General features: G+C 39.4%; 1 protein-coding gene across 1 annotated transcript in view; it reads right to left on the reverse strand.

Moving 5' to 3' along the window:
• MYOM1 (myomesin 1) overlaps window positions 1-24,799 on the reverse strand; it is a gene marked incomplete at both ends in the record, with an annotated part of 72,650 nt that overhangs the window by 16,307 nt on the left and 31,544 nt on the right. Inside the window, 16 exons of the mRNA XM_079533556.1 lie at window positions 643-756; window positions 1,895-1,962; window positions 2,263-2,322; window positions 2,771-2,915; window positions 4,159-4,295; window positions 8,190-8,234; window positions 8,347-8,453; window positions 9,416-9,572; window positions 14,695-14,809; window positions 15,834-16,018; window positions 16,766-16,892; window positions 18,074-18,270; window positions 20,184-20,201; window positions 21,143-21,264; window positions 23,224-23,398; window positions 24,172-24,355. Of these exons, the coding sequence (XP_079389682.1) occupies window positions 643-756; window positions 1,895-1,962; window positions 2,263-2,322; window positions 2,771-2,915; window positions 4,159-4,295; window positions 8,190-8,234; window positions 8,347-8,453; window positions 9,416-9,572; window positions 14,695-14,809; window positions 15,834-16,018; window positions 16,766-16,892; window positions 18,074-18,270; window positions 20,184-20,201; window positions 21,143-21,264; window positions 23,224-23,398; window positions 24,172-24,355 (1,956 nt within the window). The remainder of the gene's footprint in view (window positions 1-642; window positions 757-1,894; window positions 1,963-2,262; window positions 2,323-2,770; window positions 2,916-4,158; window positions 4,296-8,189; window positions 8,235-8,346; window positions 8,454-9,415; window positions 9,573-14,694; window positions 14,810-15,833; window positions 16,019-16,765; window positions 16,893-18,073; window positions 18,271-20,183; window positions 20,202-21,142; window positions 21,265-23,223; window positions 23,399-24,171; window positions 24,356-24,799) is intronic.

Here is a 24,799-nt window from a genome sequence, read left to right on the forward strand (position 1 = left end):
AACAGTATTCAAAATAGTTTCTGTACAAAAATCTAGATCTACGTCCTAGTTCATCCTCACCCTGTCCCCATCCCTGAGGAGGTGCCTGATGTCTGGGACTGCCCTGGTGCCCTCAGTGCCCTACTCCTGGCTGGGGCTCTGGGATGGGGCCTGGCAGCTGGGCCGTGCCTTGATGGGCTCATGGAGGGACTCAATCTGCACAGGTCTCTGGTGCTAATTCCCTTTCTCAGCTGGAAGAACCAGAACCAAAGAGACTGAGTGATTAATGCAAGTCAGACTCCACACCTTGAGATTGTAAATCTCAAGCAAGTCCATTGGGTAACTTCAAGAGGGTGCTCCCATGAGGGTCAGAGCGAGCAGCACTTCCCGAGTGCAAGTCACAACATAAACAGAGTCTCATTCTGTTGTGAACTGATACGCAAAGGAAGCATCACACTTATTATCTCTTCTGTTCATCACTTCCTGAAAACATGAATGAACATTTAAAGATAGAAATTTGTTTTAGACAAAATGCAGACGCCTTGTGAGTTTTTCCATTTTTAAAACCCGCTTCCTTTTTTGATTGTTCTGTTCAAATACCAGATCATATCTTTCACCTGATTCACAACATTCAGATGAGGACTAGAACAGACAGTCACTCACCTCTGATATCAGCAGGGTGCACACACCATCTTTAAAGTCATGCTCTTCATCTACCATTATCTCCCTGGTATCTTTGTACCATACAATATGTGTTTCCTTCTTAATATTGGCCACCTAAAATGGACGAAAACCGTATCATAGTTATATTCTGCATTTGGTCAGATGAACCTCGCACTGCATGGATTAACCTGTTTGAACGCTGGGTCAGCATGAAAGAACAGCTAAAGCTTTCCAACCTGATTGTAGTGAGTTACAAGGAGGCTGCTGTAGGCCTCACAGTTAAAATGAAGGCTGCAAGGAGGAAACAGAAGGGAAGAAAAGAGAGAAAAAAGGGTTATCAACAGCTTCAAGGAGTCCAGTGATCCTGTGAATCTAGCCCAGGGGATTTCGACACAGGTAAACAGGCAATAATCAGAAAGTCTTTGAATTCACAAAGACTCATCAACACCTATTAAGGTCTCTTTTGCTCAGCTCAGGGCGGATGGTTGGATGGATGGATGGATGGATGACAGACTTGAAGAAGCTATATTCCAAGGTGTTTTGTCTGAAATAAGCAGCCAGAGCACAACGTTCTGGTTTTTCTGTGCTTGCAGTACCTGGGGAAACGTGAAGGGCCTGGCCTGGATGACAGACTTAGCTCACTGCCTCGAAATGATGGGAGAGCTGTCAGAGAATGACAGCATTATGGTGCTGAGGCAGGCACTCTGCATTCCCCCAGAACAAATGTTACCATCATCCTACCCTGCTCCTGTTCCAGTCTCTCTCTTAAATGACTTAGAAAGCTGTGCAGGTGCATCTAACTAGTCTCCAGTAACAAAGTGGTGATACTCAAAGGGTATGAAACAAGAATATTTCCCTTGCTGAAGGTTCTTATGCAAAAGCCTTTTCCTCCTATTTCCATGCACAGAAACTAACGCACTGCTGTTTGTTCAGATACCATGTTTCTGCAAAGAAACCAAAGTTTACTGATTATACTGCAGGAGTACAAACTGTTTGGCTTTCACCACTGTCTCTGTCAGTTTTTGAGCTGCTTTGAGCTGAACAAGGAGGTAAGTTTTGCCCAAGTCTCAGATCATTTGCAGCCACCCCAGCATGATTAGTCCATGGTGCTTTCAATGGCTCTGTCCGTACGCAATATGCAGTTGGCAATCCAAAACCAAAGGCCATCTATTTAGTCCTCTTAGCCATCTAAACAGATGTTGATCAAAGTGTTTCTTGGAATCCTGTACCTAGTGTTTTCTTTACCTCTTACCTTACATTTCAGCATCACGTTACATTCATCAGTAACTTCCCATCCCAGCTGATCCACAAAATGAGGACCTGTTCGAAGTCACAGACACATTTTTTTTAAAACCATGAGTGCTATTCATGATACAAAAACAAAGACAAATCTGTTTTTCTTCATGAGAACACTGTGATATTTTAAAGTGTTTTTGTTTTTCCCATTTCTCCTTCAGAAGGTAAGCAACTACACAAGAGAATAGACTAGATGTCTTTTAAGGGTCCCTTCCAATTCAAATGATTCTATGACTATTAAAAATGTCTATTTCAATTTAGAGCATATTAATATAAACAAACTCTTAAACACTTACATGATTATCATGAGTATTCTTATCATACCTTGTTTCCTGTGCCACTCTTTTCTCTGGAATTCTGCTTCATCTCGCAGCTTCTTGAATACTGGAAATGAAAACCATTAACGCATATGAGGTTATATGTATTATATGATTTATTAGTGCAGTACTGTTACCAGTGCAACTCTGTCCTTTGGAGGTCAAAGAGAATCCTGTCACTGGGTCATTCTTTCTCTCAGCAACGTAATACTGCACATTTTCTACACAGTCTAATATAGGGAACTTGTTTTAGCAGGGGGTTTGGGCTTGATATCATTGCATCTGTAGAAAAGCAAGCCCTGACAGCCTTCAATATTTTACATTTCTGGAACAACTCCCTTTCCTCTGGGCACTTTTAAAGTATCAGTTCTCATACGCTCTCTGTTCTATTTGAGGCAGACAAGTGCTGTGACACGAACTTTTAATAGTACTAAATCAGGAAAAGAGTGGAAAAGTGATGACTGCCAACCTTGGTATAACTTTCCTAGCCTACAGCATAGCACAGATTCACATACCATCACCGATGAGGACCAGGCTGGACTGATTGGTTGCTTTTCCATCCTGCAGCTGGAAAGTGTAAGTCCCTTCATCTTTGTCCTCAAGTTTATCCATAATCATTTCAACAAGGCCAGTATGCTGGTCCACCTTCATTTTATATTTCTTCAGGAATTGAAAGTAAATTAATTAATGAATATCAGAATCACCGTATATTTGGCAAACACTGATATCTTTGGGGGAAATTCTGCTTTCTTTGCTCTCATTCCCACTATCTCTTTCCCTGGCTCTAAACATAAACATAGAACCAAATAAATAAGAAATCTGTTAATGATGGAAGCATGTGACAGTCCTGCTCTATGATGAGTATTGTGATCTTTTTCATTAGAAAGGCACGGATTTGTATCTCTTTAGAACACTATTGCTTAGGAGTCAACATTTAAAAAAAAATTTTGCATAGAATGCTCTGACACTATCACAGAATCACAGAATGGCCAGGGTTGGAAGGGACCTCAAAGATCATGAATCTACAATCCTCCTGCCACATGCAGGGCCACCAACTTCCACATTTAATACTAGACCAGGCTGCCCAGGGCCCCATCCAACCTGGCTTTGCACACCTCCAGGGACGGGGCATCCACAACCTCTCTGGGCAGCCTGTTCCAGCACCTCTCTCTGTAGAGAACTTTTCCCTGACATCCAACCTAAATCTTCCCTCCCTCAACTTAAAACCATTTCCCCTTGTCCTGTTGTTATCTACCCCTCTTGTTTATAGGCTCCCTTTAGGTATTGAAAGGCTGCAATGAGATCACCCCACAGCCTTCTTTTTTCCAGGTTGAACAAGTCTAGCTCCCTCAGTTGTCTTCATAGGGGAGGTGCTCCAGTCCCCTATCCTTGTAGAGTGCTCTATCTATCAGTATTGCAACAAAAACATGCCACGAGTTGTCCTTGGGAATAACAAGCTCTGCTGCTGAAAACAACCACTTGCAAGTTTTCCCTTGGTTTAACACATTCCTCCAAACAGGAAAAGGATATGAGAAGAGAGAACAAGTGGCCATAGATAAAAGACACTGGATGATCTGGGCTACTGCAGTGATTACTTGAAAACCACAGTAGTTGCTTACCTGTAATTACTTGGTTCCCTACATTTCAGGACCTTCTACAGTACTCATTAGTTAACAGACCATGTGGTACTCCCAAAGGAGGCAGGAAGGATGTTTATAAACTCATTCAGTCGAATTTAGCTGGAGCTCAGAACTATAGACAAAGTCTTTCTAGCAAGTGGTGTTTTCAATGACATACATTAATTCTGATGAAAATGCACTAGCATTGAATTCTAATTGGAAGCTATTGAAGATATTAGTGCTCATTTGTTATAAACACACAAAAAGGCAATGTAAAGCCTTACCTCTCCATTAAAAATTTCCTTATCATTAAATACAAAGTTGGCCTTTGCATTACCAGACAATTTTTCAGCTTGCAACCAGAATCTCACTTCTCCTTTTTCCAGAATTTCTACTGCCAGCTCAGAGGCAAGTGGAATAGCTACAAAGAAGAGAGACAAGAATGAAGCATATACTTTTCTGCATAGGAACAACTATTTTCTTCACTTCTTCCATTCAGTTAATGTACTCAAGGTAACTAGCTTACAATAACTCTTCGTACCAATGGAATGCCTCTCCACCCACATTTACACAGAGCAACAGGCAAGATTGAATTATTTGATCTTTCTATCTCTAGGTCTAGGTACAGAGTTGAAATGTTTGCAATTTGAATTGTGCTGGGGTCCCTCCATTCCAACATGGGGCTAAAGGTAAACTGCAAGCATCTCTGCAGCACAGTGTGAACCTTCCTGGTGCAAACACATCTTTAATGAGTCACTTAATGTTGTTGCAAGGCAGTGAAGTGACTCATTAAGGAAACGATAAAACTAAATAAAACAAGCACAAAGGCAGATCAGAAAGTCAGCTGCTGAACTGCAGTTGGGAGACTTTTGTAAGTAATTCTTGCTGAGTGGGACCTTTATCTCCAGAATTCACTGAATGTCACAAAATGCCCCAAATTTCTCCATTAATAATAAACTTCTGTTTATTTATGAATAATGGAAATCCCCACATTCAATAAGCTGTGTAAGCAGGAAAAAAAATTCTTGTAAAGAGTACTCTACTACTCTACTACTAAAGTACTACTCTACTATAAACTAGTCTTATTTTTTCCTCGTTTCTGTTTATAAAACTACTTTAACTTTTTGTCAAGTTATTTTAATCAGCAGCGTTAAACAGAGGCATTTATGCTCTAATATCTGGGGATATTTGCTCATTTTATTATTTTCCATCATTTTACTTGTCTTAGTGGACTCTCAAATTTCCAACAAACTCATATACACAGAGCATGCATGCTGTATGTGACCTCTGCCCCAAACTCCACTTTCACAGCAGTGTAAAGTCTGCCTTGCAAGGGTGTAACTGAGAAGAGTGCACAAACAAATTGCAAAACACCTGATTAAGTGTGTGGTGATGGGTGTCACCCTATACCTCCTCCCATACAAACCCCAGGGCAGGGTTTTCCCTAAACTTTACTTACCTAGAAGCCTCACTACAGGGAGAGGACTGGGACTGGTGTAATACCTAGCATCATTTATCTTTCATTTTTCACCATGCTAATTCAGGTTGGACACTAAGAAAAATTTCTTTTCAGTGGTACTGAGGCTGTCCAGGGAGGCGGTGAAGTCACCATCCCTGGAGGTGTTCAAGATGTGTGGATGTGGCACTGAGGGACGTGGTTAGTGGGCATGGTGGAGACGGGGTGATGGTTGGACTAGGTGATCTTAGAGGTCTTTTGAACCTTAATGATCCTACATTTCTAAACAGTGGCATACTTTCTGGGGCTGAACACTGCTGCCAAACCAGGTGGTGCCCATGTGAGGACTCCCTGCATCTTCTTTTCACAGGAGCACCCTTTCCATGAACCTCTACCCTCCCACGCTCGTGCTTTTGGTGGCACAGAACACATCTTTGGTGAATATAAAGCTTCTGGGTGGTGAAGACACAGGGAAAAAAAAGAAAAAAGAGAGTGATGAAAAAACACAGAAGAGAAAAACGCTTAAAAATGAGTCCTAGAGAGACAGGAGTACTAAAAGGAGTCAGTTGTGAAGCTTCCTTCCCTACTAGCTTGTGAGAAACAAAAGGCATGTCATATCTTGCATAATTTTTCAGAACAAACCACCAGAAATGCTACAGAGCCTGCAGAAGTAACAGGAGGAGGGTGAGAACAGACATCAGGCTGCTCTGCTTTTGTTTCACTGTCAGCTCTGTGGGAACGTCAAAGTCCCAGTATGCAATTAACAATGAATATCTTAGTCTAAAAAGGAAGAAAATACCTCAGAAACTGCTCAAGAAGAGGCTGAAAGGACATAAAAGGATCATTTCTGGGAAAAGGCCACTCACTCCCCCATCTAAAGTAATCAGACAGGTCTGTGTAACAGTCCTGCACCAGCAATAACCCTATTTCAAAATATTTCCATTTTACAAAACACAAAACACCAACTGTCTTCAGGGATTTTGAAAAGCCATCATGCTTTCAAGGTTTCACATCCTATTTGTATAACATCGCAAATCACCACGTGCAGTTGACAGAAAATCTTCAGGCAGACGCCAGTGCTAAACTGAAGAGCTGGAATATTTGTTTGCACCCAACACCAATACAATACTCTGTTCAAGAGCAGTTGAGTTCTACAGGACCACATTATCCGAGCAACTCATTTTCTCACAGTTACTTGCTGCAGATGTTTCCGAGTAGAAGTTAGAGTTAAGTGCAGTTGAGACATACAAACCAAACAACGTGCAAGAGCTTATGTTGAATCAGAAATGGCAGCGACTCATTTTTTTTGTCAGGAATTTGGGTATTCATCAGATTAGTGTTTATAAATATCTAAAAGAATGTGAGAGGCAAATGGATGAGGCCAAGCTCTTTTCAGCAGTGTGTACGATAGGACAAGGAGCATTGGCCCAAAACTTGAACATAGGAAGTTCCATACTAACATGCAGAAGAGCTCCTTATGGTAAGGATAACAGAATACTGGAACAGGTTTCCCAGAGAGGCTGCGGAGTCTCCTTCTATGGAGATTTTCAAGACTCATCTGGATGCTACCTGTGTGACCTATTGGAGAGAACCTGCTTTAGCAGAGGGTTGGACTCAATGATCTCTTGAGGTCCTTTCTAACCCCCACAGTTCCATGATTACTCAGAGAGATGACCGAAGTCTCATGTTGATCCATAGCTCATTATTATTTTCCCAGTCTCACAGATAAATGAAGATGTGTTTCGACCTATAATTGTAATTGATAATTTTGTAATGTTCACAGGGCCTAGCATGCCCAAAGCAAAAAGAGCAGTTTCCCTCTTCTGATTTCACCTGCTTCCCCTGGAGACACAATGCACAGCTGGGAGTGTACTAACACCTAACAACACACAAAAAAAACCCAAACCCACATTCTGTGCCCCAAGCAACTTATTTTTGTCACATTAGTTATTAATACAGAATGTGGCAAAGAGCTGAGAAGAGAAGGGTTGGGGCAAGTAAGGACAGGTGACAGCAATAAGGGGCTGTGATGACTCACGCTCAGAGTGAAGATAGGGTTGGGAGAAGTAAACAGGGGGTGCTTGGGCTGTCAAAATATTGAGAAGAGCAGAACTGACATGGAAAGGACTTGGAGGGAAATGACATGTACAGAAAGACAGGCAATTTGTGTGGCCAAGTTGTGGTGGGGCTGAGAGGAATGATGCAGGCTGGGCTGGCAGAGGTGCCGTTGTTTTCTTATTTTTCTTATTATTGTTTTCTTCAATTATTCAAGTAACATTCCACTGAGAATAACAAGGTTGTGCCACTGTCAGGATATCATGAAAGTGTAAGAAATCTGTGAACTTGGCAAAAGTATCATCCCAAGCAGCAGGAAAGGTGTTTACATCTCCAAGTGGAACAGAAAAGAGTGTGACAAACTTCAGCAGAAAAATTCTGTATAGAGAACTACATTGCTTGCTCTGTTAACCGTAATTTTAAATTGTTTTAATTTCAGTTGAGATGAAATTAGAGGGGCAGATAATTTTTCAAATTACAGTGTTCAGATCAGGCTAGGCATTCCAAATAAAGACAAAAAGCTGCTATGAAGAAGAAATAAAACCATTAGGATACTTATTTTCAATCCAACATAGAGCATATACTTAGTATATACTTAGATCAGTAACCCACAAAAGAGCAGGAAGAATATCAGCAATGCTGTGAGTGAAAGAGTGAAAAATAAAGGAATCGTAGGTTTTCAATTAAAAAACACTCATCTGAAAGCAGTCTAGCAACTTCCCTATCTGATGCTGGCAGGAGCTTTGTGATACATACCCCAGTGCACAAAAAACTCTCCCTTACAGACACGTTTGATTCACTTACTTGGGAATTTGTGTTCATGGCTCAGAGCAAGCAGGCGTTTCATTTCTGCAAAAGATATGAAGTAATACATGGATATTATGGATACAACAAAGACAAAAGCAGGAAGAAACAGAAGGCAAAGCAAAACAAGCATGCTTAGAAGACACTGTGTGTCTACCTTCTTCATCAATTGTGTAGCTTGATGAAACTCCATCAGTGTCCGTAACAACACAGGAATAAATTCCCAAATCATCTTCCCCAAGATTCTTAAAGACTGCTTTTGACCTTTGGGAAACAAACAACAACAAAAAAAAAGATAAAAAAGTAGAACTAGTCTGAACCAAGATCCTTTTTCACTGTTGCAAAACCAGATTAAAAGCACCCTTGTATTAGCTTCTGCTCTGACTGCAAGGCAAATACAGGTGTCCTGACCAGAATAAACCAGGATAGGTTATTCATGTGTGGTACAAATGGAAATAGCCCAGCCCATGAAGCACCCATGAGACTGAAAGCTGACCAGTTGCCTGTTCTGAGATCTGGGTGCAAGATTTGTAACTTCTTGAGGAAGCTGTAGAAGCTCTCAGTGCCAGAAGTACTGGACTTAAAAGCATATTGTCAAGTCTTTGATGAACAAGGAAGGATACTCTAAGTGCAGGCTGATTCAGCTTTCATATGCAATACCAAAAGTGGTGTTTCTGCATGGTTTCTATAACCAGAAGAGCACACAGATACTTCATAGGCTGCATTTGCCATTTCCTCCTCTCTGAAAAATGCCTGAAGAAACATTTTAGGCTTGTAGAGAATTACAATTGTTACCAAATCAGGCTATGGTGACATTATCAAAACAGTGTCCTGCTCAGATGATTGTAATGATGTTACACAGTCTAAGCAGACTAGGAAGCAGACAAATAATTTAAGCCTTTGGAGATTTAACGTAACAGCAATTGGAATAATCTGTCCTGGCTGGCAGGTTGTAAGAGGACAGAGCACAGATTTTCTCACTTTGTGCCTAAATGTAACTACAAGTACATTGCCTAACCAGAAGGCCTGACTCATTCTGTGCAAGCTACAATTTCCTTATGGTCTGCACATAGACTTGCTGACAAACAGCATGCTCATGCCGAAGCCTTTTGGTAACAACAGCAGATAGAATTCTTACAGAGCTCATCCATCCAGAAAGGATGGATTTCTGTGGTCTGCTGAGGTTTTTCAAACATGAGACGATTGTTACCACTGAGTGCTCTTACTTTCCGCCTTTGGAATCGATGTCCAGTCGAGAGTCATCCTCAATTGGCTCATAGTTCTTGGACCAAACAAACTTAGAGTTTGGAGACATCTGATCACATTCAAAGTTCAAGGAAATGACTCCATCATCATCCACATTAACCACCACTTCCTTAGTTCCTGAAAGATCAGAACAAGGCAATTCCATTTTCTTAGAGATAACAGCAGAAAAGTCTGATTCATAGGGTGGATTGAGAGGATCTTTTCTATTTTGGCAGGTGGCACACAAAGTGTTGCAAATATTGACAATATCAATCCTTGACTCCTGACTAGATTTCTCATCCTAACACAAATAAATTAAGGAACAGATTAAAAAGCATTGTAAATCAAGTGATTTACTTGAGCAAGTCTAAGCACCCAATGAGACTGATATTTTCTCTAGAAAAAAACCTGAAGGGGAAAAAATGCAAGCCTCCAATTCCATTAAATGCTTGAATTATTAAATAGCAATATTTTTTACGCTAAGGGATAGTAAGTGTTTTCGTTATGCAGCAAGAGTTTCTCATTCCCTAGTCAAACAAAAGCTCCAGAGGGAATACTGGGTACAAAAGTGTATGTTTGAAAAGGTGCAGGAGGCAAAAGAAGAAACAACCAAGCTGCTCAAGCTGCACAAATTTATGCAACTGAGGCACATTTTTGGTGACTCTGGCTTCACTCTGGGTGGTTGGCTTAATTGCTGAGCTTGGCATCTGGCCCTGCAGCCATCTGCAGCATTAATGCGGGCACACAAAGGGTGTGAATATTTGCAATTAGCCTCTTAGTCGCCCACCCTGTTTTGCCAGTACCTGCAGTCTGTGGGCTGGATAAGGTGACCCAGTTAGTCCCTAAAAGGCCCTGAGTAAGTTCCAGATCGGGAAATGAAACACACCTCCTGCATGCTCCCTCCATCATGAAGCACAGGGAATTTTATCTGGGAATCCTGTACCTGTGGCAATAGCTTTCATTTCAGCAGCTTGTCTGGTAATGCCACTGAAAGCACTGAGAAGTGTTGGAGAACATCCAGCTTCCTCAGAACAGCTCAGAGCTGCAGTTTACATCTGAATGGGGTACTCACGGTTTATTACTGAGTTTAAGACAACGCTGGGCTGCCCAGAATGCTAATGGCGTGCCTTCTCACAATGCATTGTGTCTTAATGACAAGAGACCTATTCCCGACATTGTAATTAAGGGCTTTGTTTTCAGCATAATTCTTAATGAATCTCAAGTATGCAAGGAGATTTCTGTGTTTCATCATTCCAGTACTATACACGTCCTCTCCAGCACTGCGATTAGCTCCTGTAATGACAAGTGCTGTACGTGCAACCTTCTTATTCTTTATAATTTGCTACGACTGTTTAATGAAAGATTAGATTAATATCCCTGGTTTGGCCCTATTATTTACCAGCCCTCATGGGAATGAAGCACAATAAGAACCAGGAGATGATTAATGGGTACTAAGGTCTACAAATAATTTGTGAGGCAGCTGCACATTTTTCAAAATTTTAATGATGTAATTTATTATATGCAAATTCATTGCTTGACATTTCACTAATGTTCAGTTGATGTTTCACTTATGTTTAGTTTCCTCTCGATCATTAGCACATGAATCTTTGGGTGGCAGCTGATGTGATGTGTGAAGAAACACAGCCAGAAGGAACATTTGAAGAGCAGCATCTCTTACATTTGTTTTAGAGTATCCACATTAGAATCATAGAATGGCCTGGGTTGAAAAGGACCACAATGATCATCCAGTTTCAACACCCATGCCATGGGCAAGGCTGCCAACCACCAGACCAGACTGCCCAGAGCCACATCCAGCCTGGCCTTGCATGCCTCCAGGGATGGGGCATCCACAACCTCCTTGGGCAACCTGTTCCAGTGTGTCACCACCCTCTGTGTGAAAAACTTCCTCCTAATACCTAACCTAAACCTCCCATCTCAGTTTAAAACCATTCCCCCTTGTCCTAGTACTATCCACCCTTGTAAACGTCATTGCCCCTCCTGTTTATATGCTCCCTTCAAATATCGGAAGGCCGCAATGAGGTGATGATAACAGTGCATAGCATGTATCTCCAGAAGCGATGATGGTTTTTACCTCTAATAGTTATGTGGAAGTCAGAAAAATATGTATTTTTAAACTACTGTGGCAGAGGACTTGCGTACCCCACAGTGTGAAACCAAAGAAGCTGCCATAATAGTAGTAGCCTAATTTCCCCTTTCTAGGTAATGTGGAGGTTTGTACAAATCATCCAGAGTCACTCTTAAAGTCCTGATAAAAAATAAAATACTTCGATACCATATCAAATACTGAGTAAGTGCACTGATCCGAGGGCTTCTTTACACTGAAAGGAAAGAGGTAATGTTAAGATAAAGCAGACAGCACCAAAACACTGCAGTTATGGGCACCATCTTTTCTACAGCTAGTCAGAAAAGTTGACTGATTAATTTCATTAATTTCTGAGATTTTGTCATAAAACTTCCCAAACATGCTGCTCAAAACCTCTCTCATCAAGGTTAAACTTGCCTATTGGTTAGCTGAAGGGATTTTGGTGGATGACTGACTTTGTGCTTAAAGTAAATTTGTGGTTGCCATGGGGTTAAGTTTTTAGTTCTGCTATGGCTTTGGTCACAGCAGTACCGAGGGCAGAATCAGAAAAATCAGGTAATTGCAATTTTATACTATCTTAGTATGCTTCTGATTGCGTTGTGAGAGGTCAGGTGAGTGCAGGGACTTCCAACAGGTTGCCCTGACTGAAACAGTCCTCACATGCACCATCTTGCAGCCAAGGATTCACACAAACGTGTAGAAGGCCTCCTGTAAAAAGGCTTTACAAAAGCCCACAACAAAACACTTCATGTAAGGTTAAAGGTTGGATCCCAAAGTTTGACCCCCAGGGCAGATCAAATTCCTGTGCCAAGCCCTCCTGAAGCAGTTGATGCATGGTTTGAATCTAACTTCCATTTATGCCAGCGTACGAAAGGACTAAGAGCAGACCTAAGAATGATCAGGAGAGATATGCAGTTGCTCCTAGACTCCTCTTGCCTCCTGTGAGATCTGCAAAATCACCAAAGTGATTTTGTCCAAAGATAAAGTTTCAGCTCAAGACTAGCCAGCATTGCTGAATTTTTATTTTTTTTTTCTCTCCTTCATGTGTGTGGGTTTTTTATTTAGTTTTAAGAGATAACTGTAAAAATGAAATACAGTTTTTAAACAAGGGAAGGATGGAAACTATCATACCATTCTATTAATACATGTAACTGGATAAAGAAAATTGATATCACGCATTTTAAAACAAGTATTTCCATTCAGGATGTTATTTACTTACATTCTTTGGTTAGAGAGCTCAGTCTCCTGGCAATTCTACATGTTTGCCAACATTCCAGTGACATTCCAGCAGGAATTGTGCAGAGAGATCTTACAATATTTTGTCTCCATCCACGATGTTAATAAAGACGGTATTCATTGGGCAACACCAGAAGATTTGTGGTAATTTTTGATTGTTCTCGAGATTTGTGTGGTTTGAGTGAGAAAGCTGAAAGCCTATTCAGGAGACTGCTTTCTGAAATATGTTCTTTAATAAGTCTTTTGTTATTTCTTAGCACCATTAAGAAGCTTAGTTTGGTGAACAGTTTATCTGCATACCTTAGCTCAAAATATGGGTCAATCAGATTTGTTTAAGTAAATCATTATCAACTTCCCTGACTTTCTTGAGATCCATCAGACATCACTACGGTGAACAACAGCCTGGCTTGCAGAAGAGTCATAGTCCTGAGATTCATCACCTTCCCTAACTGTGAGGATTGCAAAACAAATATTGTACTCACATTCATGGTGCTAGATTGAGCTTGGGCCACATTGGACTACGAAAACTGCTGAAAAATCTTTTTTTTTTGTTATGACGATCATCTTCAGAACAGTTTACATCCATATATTATTTTCACTGCATGATCAATCATTTATTTCATGCATTTAAATGTTATTACCATAACAAGTTTTTATAAAAAATCTGATGGATGGATGTTAACCCTCAAGGAAAATAGATTAGTAAAGGCAAAAGTTCAGTACTAATAGTGGTTTGATGTTCAATTTAGAAGTGGTGGTTGTTGTTGTAGTATCTAAGCTGTTTTCAAGAAGCGGTTTCTAAGTCTTGCCTTGTTCTACTTGCAGGTGATGAGAACAACCCTAATGCTTCTTCAGTGGTTTGTTCGTCTGAACTTAGGGCTACTTTATTTTTGAAAGAAAAGAAAAAAGATGCAGTAGCTGTGAGAGATGAAGTTGAGGTATGGATGGCCAGATGAGCAGTGGGATGAGCAATCCTGCTTGCCCTGTTATTATGATTACAGCTGTCAACATGGTAAGATTTACCTATAGTGCCCCTTTTTATCTCATCCTTTAGGAAGTTCCCAGGCTTCTGATTTTGCACCCAGACTTCTCATGGCCTCTCTTTCCCATGTCTCCAGTCCTTGGTGCTCCTGGCTCCACACTCCTCCTACTATGACCATTTTCAGACCACATCTCCATTACCACCATATCTTCCTCTTACTCTAGAACAAACCTATTCTCAACTAAATTATTTTAGTCCCTTCACAGCTCATGTATTTCTCTCCTATTCCAACCCTTTCTTGCCTACATACTTATCCTCTTATCTCCATATCACAGTCTTGCCTTTTCTTAACCATCCACTCCATCCCACCCCCCTTTCCCATTCCACTAATAGTCACTACAGCCTTCTCATTCAAATTTTTCTAGTTCTTTTCTTCCTCTGTCTTCAGATATCCTTTTGATCACGTTTACAGCCTCACTGGGAGACTGTTCAAGGCTTCTTAGGATTACATTTTTTAAATCTTTATTTTAAATATTAAGGGTAAATAGTAATTTTTTTTACCCTTTCCTCAGGTATACTGCGTAAATTAAACAGAAGAGAGAGATAAACAAATAATTAACTACAGGAAGGGCAAAGCCTACAACTGTAGAATTTTTGGTTGGGCTGATCTTAACAAATCCTCCACTCATGCACTGTTCTATTGCAATACATACATAACTTTATATTCCTGAACAGGTTGTTACAATAAGAAAACCTGTCCTGACTTAAAACATATCTGACCAGGCAGAAGGATATATTCTTCAACTTGTTTCCTGCATACTAAGAATGCTTGACTTTGAGGGGGGTCAGGTTGTTCACATGCAGCCTTTGTGCAAACACATCACACAGACATGCACCTCTTTAAATAGGACAAAAAAGAGGAAGCATTTCTAGCAAACCTGGTCGTGTCTCAGCTACAACAGGATCAGTGATATCCGATGGTCTCCCAACACCAGCCTGGTTTGTCGCCCGCACACGGAACACATAGCTCACCCCTTCTGTTAGGCCAGCTATCTGCAGGAAGCAAACATATGCATGACTTATTACAAAACACCAATTTTAATTTCACACTTTTTACAGTACCAGTCTGGATGCTTGACAACCATATTTCCTTTATTTTTTATTTTGCTCTTTCTCCAGTTGGCAAATATTCCTTCCTCTTTTTTATTTTTCTTTTCTTTTTTTTAGCCCCAGAGAAGCATGACTGATATGTTTGATTTATGCTTTCCTTGTATGCATAGCTAACATTTAGACAGTGCCACAGCTGCTGTTGATTTATTTATAAAAGGAGCATTGTTATTTGAACAGGATGTTTTTAACTCGTGTCCATTGACCTCTAGAACAGCACAATCTTATACTGTAGATAAATTATCAGTAAAATGTCCCAGTCCCACTTCTATAGAACCTGAAGGGCAGTTAACTGTATGGATCTTGTTCTACTCTCTTGAGCAATTGCAGTAACATTGTAACACCTGTAAATGCTCCTATAAAACATGCGTGAAAAGATCAAACCCTAAAGTGAATGTCTTCCAAATGCTCTGGAAAGCATAGAAGTAACAAATCCACTTCAGATGTATCTCTGAAATTGAAATACACTTGATTCCTTATTTAGAAGTCATTCCACAAAATCATGTGACATAATAGTGGGAAATGGTTGTGTTTTACATGCCATTAAATGTGTGGAGAGAGTAATTTGTATTTGAAAGAACCACATACCACATTATTTACAACATCCATTTTTGTGTAATGTTTTTGTGTAGCAATGCTCTTTGAGCTAGGAAATACCAGGGATGCCTACTGTGTTGTAAGAATAATATGCAGTTTCAACACAATTTTTTTTTTTTTTTTTTTTTTTGACATATCAGAGTATCTTCTAAGTTAGTACCTTGTCTGACTACACAGACTTCATACATGGGCGTCCCAGGCACAACATAGCCTGCTAAGTGTTTCAATAAATGCTACGCAGGACTATATTATCTGTGACTGACTTCTTTAAGATTATTCTGTTATATTTGTATTGAATCTCAAACTACTTTACCTTCAAGAATTTCTTTTGAAGTGGCTTCTCATTGACGCTTCTCCAACGTTCCTCCTTTGCTTCAGTTTCCTTCATATCAATGTAGTAACCAGCTATAGGACTACGACCAGTATAAACTGGTTCTTTCCACAGTAATACCAAAGAGTCCTTCCTAACTTCTGTGTACGTGACATCGTGAGGTGGCCCTGAAAGGTAAGAGTGAAAATTGGAATTGTGTTGTCAGAATAAAGACCAAAGGGATTAACGCATAAGACTTCAAAACACAAAATCAAACAACACATTGCACACCCAAAGCTGACACAGCAGGTGCAGTTCCATTGTATCAGATCTAGATGAGATATGAATACAATTCATACCTAATAAAAGAGTGGCCCTAAAAAACAATCCAAGTTTTTGAGATTTGGTATCTTGATCAAATATTTACGAACAAACAAAAATTACAAATAATCTCCCAAGCCAGGGAAATAAGTTAACTATTAAGCTAATGTGCTGCTTTAAGGACAGTTTTAAAGTCCACTGGAGCCAATGGAGATTGTTTTCAATAATTTCAGTGAGTGTTAAAAGGTCAGAGATCTGGCCTTGAAGTAATATATGATACATGACAGAAGGGCTACAAGGACTCTCTGCCTTCTCTGTTAGACAGGTTTTTATATTTATCACTTAAACTAAGGAGCACAGTGGCAGACACAGTACAGAAACAAAGCAGTAAAAATAAAGAAAATACAAGCTACTTGTAAAATGCTACTGGTTATGTGGGCATTGCTTAATTCATCAATGTAAGCATATTAAAACAATGTGATGAAGGCACAGGCCTCGGTATATACTTCAGTACCCACTGACTGCCCTAGAAACAAGACATTGAGAACTTAGACTATTTGTTCCAGAGCACCCTGTGGGTGGCAGTAACCTTCATATTACACTCAGGATCCTACCAGGTACAGCAATGGTCCATTCTTCACATTTGAAGGGCTTGCTGGGCAGGGAGGGTGTCCCAACCCCAGCCAGGTTAGCAGCAGCCACCTGGAACTGGTACACCATGTTTTCCTTCAGGTTTTCAATCTGCAGATCCAACAAAATAATACTTATTAACTTTGGATTAAGGCCTTAGGAGAAAGTCACTATCATCTAATACATGAACGTGCTTTGAAGTGCCTGAAGAGATGAAAGCTTTATTGATATCACACATATCCTGGCTTTCCCTCTAAGCTGTGACATAGCATATGTGAGCATTCTCAGTATGCTCAGATCTTAAAACTATTCCTATTGAAAGACTTTGGTAGTCGGGGAGGGAGCAGGATATTGCTCAACAGTTATGCTGATCTGTTTCATGATAGGCAGCAAGTTCACTTAAGTCAAGAGTTGTCCTTGTAGCAGGGTGAAATTCAGTCCTGACATTCCTTTTCAATTGCAAAGCAGCTCAGATAGATTGTAGCTAGCACTACAACACTTCTAAACTGGCCTTTAGAAACTAATCACAAAACCCAGCTTGCACAGAGCTGGTTCCAGTACCAGCAAGCACTCGAGTAGGAATGCCAGTTGTTTTGAGGGCCTGATTTACAAAAATCCAGCCTATGCCCAGAGGAATTAATTCACAGATTATGGTTGGTGCCAGAATAACAGACAAGTTTACAAATAATTGTAGAGAGAAGAATTTAATGGAGTTAACTAAATAGTACTGTCCCCAGGCTTCTCTATTCTTTAGTGAGCTATTTGTTAAATGAGGATTTATGTAATAAGGTGAACAGAAGAGAATCAGTGTGGTAAATGTTGCACTAAATGTATACATAAAACCTCTACAAACAGACTATTTCCATCACTTTGAGACAAACACTAACAAGGAAGCTAGTAGAATGACAAAGTATTTCATGGTACCACAGAATTCCTGCAGTACAGGAAGCTGCAGTTCCAATAACATATTAACCATATGACACGAAACCACTGTTTTAATACCATCTGTTAAAGTTCTCTGATGTCACAGCTACCACTAAAATAATGTCTATCATTTCTGTACCACCTTTCAAGCAAGATAAACCTTAGAGGAAGGACAAATATGTTTACTATGATCCTTAGTATAATTTTGGTATGTTTCCATGAGAAGTTAGCAGAAATATGCACCTTGGATATAATGCTCTGAAAAATCAATCCGTGCACTAAATCACATTACCATCCTAGTCTGACTTTGAGAACTCTTTTGGAAATATAGTTTGCACCCTCAGCAATAGCAGAAGTGGATCTCTTACCCTGTATGCCCTCTCGCTAATGGCTTTAATGTTGGCCTCCCTCCATTTCCCAGGAACTCCACCAATCACTTCACGGTAGTTCACGTAGTAGCCAGTAATTTCAGTTCCCCCAGTGGCTTTGGGTTGTTTCCATCCTAACACCATGGAGTCCCGAACACTCTCAAGGACCGTGATGTCATATGGTGGAGATGGAGCAGCTGTTTCAACATGAATAACATGTAAGTAGGAAGTAATATCTCAATAGCCAGACAGGCATCTGGTTACCATATTCAGGTGGCCCCCATCCTGCATTTCCAAGTTAGGAAAATACTTGTGCGGCCAAGGGGAGTTCTGCTGGAATGAGAAATGAAGGATAAAAGCTTCCATAAAGCAAACATGAAAGTCCAAATGGCATAAGAATTAATTTTCAAGATCATTGGGTTTTGAGAAGCAAGCTGATACACAGTGAAAGAATGTGTTGCAATTGCAGCTCTGATGTAAGTGATCATGAACTTGTCTAAAACCGTGATAAATGAGGAACTAAAATTATCATTACAAGAAAAGTAAAATGTTAGAGATGCAATGATTTGTTTTCTTTTGCTGAAAGCAAATCCTTTTTCACACATATAATAATTGTTGTAATTCCTTTTTTCCTATTAAGGCCCACATTCTTCCCTTCACAGAATGCCAGTTATCTGTTATTACTATTATTCTTATTAAATTTACACACCATGTAGATTTTATCATTGCACCCTTCATCTTACCTTAAGGAAGTAAGCATGATCATAGGCACTGTAGGCTGACTGAAAATGGAACGTCTGTTACTGGAACTTACTTTACAAAATTTGCTGCATTATCCACTTTTTTTTTTTTTATTTTAATAATTACAACAAAAGAGAAATAATTAACTTCTCCCAACCCGTTTTCTTACAATGCCCTCTCCATACGTATTGGGGAAACATTTGCCCACACTTAGATATCACGTACTGGTTAAAAGCCCTATCTGTCACCTTCCAAATTTGATGGAAATCTCACATCACATACTTTTGTCTTTGGTATTCTATCACAGCGTTAGCTGCCCCCAGGTGCAGCCCTGTATCTTGTTTGCTGTTCAGAGTTTTGAACAAGCTTTTTTCAATCTCACTTCATGAATCTCCCATGGCATGGGAAGTAAACTAAATTCATTCACTGGCCAAGTACCAAGACTTAAATGAAATTCAAGCTCCATATTTCTTAGGCGCAATGGGTGTTTAGGTGTTGACAACATAAAATGTGATTTTGTCCACGTGTCTTCAACTTGATAGGTTTCCCTCATTACAAATAACCATCAGTCAGAGATATAATGCAATGTTCATTAGCACCGCATCTCAGAGGATAAGCCGTAGCTTAGGCACAAATCCACAAAGGATCTTCACACATCTTTGCACAACGCAGATCTTCATACTTACCGTTGTAATCAGATTTTGTTTCCTCCACACATACGTAACCCAGAAACTACGTAACAAGACTCCTGACAGAGAACAAATTACTGATGTGGTGTAGACATACTGTACAGGATATATTAGTATATACTCCAGACAAGCTATTACATTAGTGAAGGAGTAGACGTTTCACTTTCAATAGCCAATAGATTTGTGTAATGGTCTCTGATAACAAACATTAGATACACGACTTCCATTTGACTTGAGCACATAGTTACTATGACTGCTGGAAGATGCACCACTGGAGAGAACGTTCCCTTGTGGTGTAGCTGAGTGCAGGTTGCAGCCATCCAAGGTGGATGTACCGAAGCAGTGAAAGCTATTTATTTATTAATTCTCACCTACATCTTTCTTCTTTTTCATTTTTTCCATTGTCAAAGGATCCCCGGGTCGAGACTTACTTGCCTGCTTAGCAATGATTTTTTGCGGTGCAGATGTGATAACGTCCTTAACCATTTCTTTCAAGTTATTGTCTCCTGTACTCCCCAGTTTGTCAGAGCTACTGGGTAGCGGGTCTCTATTAAATTTAGCATTGCATTTTAGCAAAGCATCTGTGTCAAAGATAGGCTGGGAGGACTCATGCATGCCTTCCCAGCTGGTAGTGCAGTCTGTTAGTCCATCAGCTTTACCACTCAGTTCAGGACACACACCATGAAGCAATCCTCCCCCTATAATTGCCAGAAAATAGTAAAGACATTTTGAATTAGAATACATTATTTTTTCATCATTTACTCAACAGAGCATAGAATGCAGACAGTGAACAGTACAAAGAAACCACGACAAATCACTGTTCTTATGGACAAAAAGCTACACTTGGACTCACAAAAATTTGAAATGCGTAGAATACCTCTCAACATCCTCACGAGTTATTTTCTGTTAATGACATCTAATTTTCAGAGCAGAATAAATATGGAAAGTTAGTGTTAATCTTCATTTTCTATAATTATTTTACTATTAGATCTTCCAAGTCATATTTTTATTCTTTTAGAAAGATCTTACAAAATTACCAAGGAGCACACTTCTCTGCTCTAGGGTTGAGTTTTGTGATTCTGATATAGATAACAGTGAGGATGTTGAGACAAACAGTTTGTTCTAGCCCAATGATCTCATTAATCTGTATGGATTAGTTCATGCAGTGGCAAGCAGAAATAATTCATCAACAAAGGAAGAACACACAGGGTTATAGAAAGTTTGCAAGAAGCACACTAGAAGTACATTTATTATTAGGTTTAGGTGTGAAAACACATTTCTAAGGAGCTGACTATATGTAGGATGGTGTGTATTAGAGGCAATAAATACCACATTAGAGGATCAGAATGACATTCCTTCTTCCTGGATGATTACGAAGTGTAATTGGCAGTGCCCTCCTACAGCAGTTCACAAGAAACACGTGAAGAAATCTGAATGGTGAACAGTCTACAAGGCTGCAGTGACTGTTAAAGTGTGGATGTGAGGCAAAATGTAAGAGCTACAGGTAAAGTATCATTTGTGGACAGCACTGTAAACCAGGATAATTAGTTATCAATAGATGTTGAAAACATCTTTACTTAAATATACATATAGAGAGAGAGAGATTTACCATTGAACAAAGCAATAGGAAACAACTTACCAATGGCTGCTTGCACTTCTATAGGCTCTGAATCCTGGGAAAATTCACTGAGTCCAGCTGCATTAACAGCCCTGACTCTGAAAATGTACTTCTCACCGTTGACAAGCCCATGGCAAATGAATCTAAAACAAACCAGCAAATGAATTATTAGAGTATTATGAAGAAAGTAAAAATCTTAAGGGGTGTAGAAGAAGCGTTTCTTCTGTAAAATTTATTCTGGTTTCTGAAAATTGAGGTTAAAATATGAACCCAGTAATTATATGAAGGTCAGAGAAAGCAGAATGAAGTATCTAAGAACCTACTTCCTGCAAATAGAATGTCTGAACTCACATATTTTATACAGACTCTTTTTTACCAATACTCTTTCCCACCTAAGACTATACAAGTTCTTGTGTTACAGAAGGGTCTATATATCAGCGAAAGTAATATAAGATTCATCCTTCCTAATGGAAACAGTGGAAAAATCTGCAGAGATGAGGTCTGCATTTGCCTGTGGGATTCATTCATTACATAAGCAGAAGACAGCTGTAGCACAAGTCCCCATCGTTCACATCCAATCAGAAATGAAAAACTGCAGTGTACACAGAAATCACAGGACATTTAGCAAGACCCCCCAAAAATGTCCAAACTTTTATGGTACTTCCATTATTCTAAGTCAGACAAGCTATTTTATTAGTATAGTTTTTCAGCTGTATTATATAATGTTTACATTTTAAAAAATCATGTTTTTTTCAAGTTGTTCCCCCTTAAAAAAACCACACAATTCCTCAAGACATAAAATGTTTCTTTTGGAAAATAAACAAACAAACAAACAAACAAAGTGTTTTGTGAAATATTTTAATATTTTTAATATTTAATATTATTTAATATGTACTTTAAATGTATTTTATTTCATGTTCTTTTCATTATCTACTTCACAATGTTATATTCTGTGCTTCAAAGACTGACATCATGCAATAATATAAGCAGAAAACTAGCATCAAAAATATAAAACATATTCCCAAAATTTTACTTCAGGGAAAAAAATAAAACCTGAAATTTTCAGGACAGAACTTACATCGCTCATTCCTCCAGACTTTTCCAAAGCATTACCCTTCACCTGGACATTCACAGCAAGCGAATTTCAAAACATCAAAATGTACTGCATCCAGTAAACTATGAGCTACAGCTAATGCTTTGAAACTGTCTCAGTCACAATAACATTAGATAACACACAGCCTGTGCCTGTCTGTATTATGCATCACATTGCATAGAATAAAAATGCAGTGATAAGAGCAAAAGCAGTGTATTTATGTAGCAGTATAAAGTAATTCAAATCAATATTCTTATTTTTAAGCTGAATAAAGATCGCATTTTATGTTCTGAAACAAGAAAACAGCATGAAGCTTCATCAAGACTTGATGTAGCCATAATAAAAATAACAGTGATCCAGAACATTCTATGATTCTATAATTTTACAATATGAGAGCTTAGAATATTGGCACAAGTGGCTTATGAGCATCCATTAACATCTTGATAATTGCAAGTGACAGAGCAGTTAGAAAGTAATATTACTGGCATGAAATAGTCTACATTTCCTCCTGACATGCTAAACACACAGGCCAGAAATGTTTACAGCAGTCTTCCAACTGAAGGATTTTGCTTTCAAACATGATGTAGTTCAGTTTTCCACATTTGTAAGTTCACTCATTGCTCATCGTACCATTTCTCATCAAACTGATGGATACAACAGCTAGTGAGTTGTTTCTCTTCACTGCCAGTATCCATATTTCCACCACACCCCTTGACTACTTGTTTTCAGTACAAGGTTGATTACAAATTACTTTCGGAAAAGAACCACATTGAAATATGTTTTTATAACATCTTACAAGAGTGTAAGAGTGATTTCAGCCTCTGCTGGCTACCAAAGAACAATTACTACTACTAGTACTATGAACATCTGAAAACACATAAAAGCAATCAACCAAAAAAACACCAAAAAAACACCAAAACCAAAACAAAACAAAAAAAAAAAAAAAAAACAACCAAAAACCATAACAACCATCTAGTGACCACAATCTCCACGTTTTAAAATCCATTACCTTGTGCCTTTTACTGGATTGTTGTTGCATGGTTCCCAATGACCAGATCCAACCACACTTGACTCGATGTAATATCCAACCAACTCCTTGGCATCTGGGGGTTCTGTCCAAGTGACAACAACGGAGGTATCTGTGTTTCTAGTTGGCATAATACGGCCAGGAGGTTTGGGAATATCTGAGGAAGATAAGCAGAAATAAATTAATGACCATCCAGAAAAAAAAAAAATCACCAAAAAAAAGTGACATTCCAATCTTGATTGTTTTAGCACTGATAATACACAATGCAGTGCACAGAAGTTAGAAAGCAATGCCCATATCAAATAGCAAAACACACCTTCAGTATTTTTTGAAGAGAACTGTTTTACTCTTCTTAATGAATGTAGTTTATATAAATCAACCTGAGGTGAAATGAGACAACCTGGGAATTTGGTTCAAATCTGCATTGGAGTTCTGGAAGAAAATGCCAATGTAGACAAAGCTACTATGCAACTAATAGACAAGTAACTAATTCTTTGTTGTGGGGAACATCAGGGACTTTTTTCCAGTAGAAATAGTTTCTGCATCCATATAAATATTAAATCTTTCACGTTTGTTTGATTTGGCAAACGAGGAAGGTTAAACACTGCTCATGTGTGGGCTTATGTTCAATATGGTCTCCAAAACAGAACAGTTTTGTACTTTATTGAGCTGTCATTTTCTTCCATTGTTTGCAGCCTTTGTGGTTCTTGATATCATTATTTGAGCTTAACTCCTTCGGTTTGTATCTGCCATTTGACCCTACACTAAATGTTTGACAACCCAATCCAAAATTATCTTAGCTGAAGGGAATACATCACTGACCACTCTTCATTTTCCAGTTAGAAGCTGAGCAGCTATCGTAAGGCAAAACAACCACATAGCAAACTGAAAAGATACCATGAAGAGAACTTAGTACTTATGATCACTCACCAAGTTTGTCATCCACCACAGTGGCTTCAGTTGCTTCTGAAGGCTCACCGATTCCCGCTGAATTGCAACAGCGAACCCGGAAGCAATAGGATTTGCCTTCAGACAAATCAAAAACTGCAAAGCGAGGGGACTTCACAGGGATCTCAGTGTTCACCCTTTGCCAGTCCTCTGTGCCAGCAATGCACTGCAGTCAAACCCAGAAACAACATTTCGAACAAAACTCTCTCAACACAGACTCTAACCTGACAAGGCCTCCTACCTGGACCATGAAAGGTATGTCTGCTATGGAGAAGAGGGAGTCATGTCCCTGGTTTTAGCCACTCCACTGTATAAGTGTATTTCAAAGCTTATTAATCTGCCAGATGTCCAGTCACTCCATAAATCACACATACAAGCTTACTGTTTTCAATATGCCAAAGCTAAACACCTCTCCACAGCAAGGAATTGTCATTTTTTAACTGCATTCAGCTCTGCATCTTACTCCCCAGACCATTTTCAATAGAAGTTCTGCAGACATTCAACACCATCCACGTGAACACATTGCTTCTAAATGCTGTTGTGTCACTCCTGAGGATGTTTTTGAGGTGGCTTCCAGGATTAATGAAGATGTGCATTCAATTTGTGAATT

This window comes from Tetrao urogallus (genome assembly GCF_951394365.1).
Source record: "Tetrao urogallus genome assembly, chromosome: 3".
Lineage (NCBI taxonomy): Eukaryota > Metazoa > Chordata > Aves > Galliformes > Phasianidae > Tetrao > Tetrao urogallus.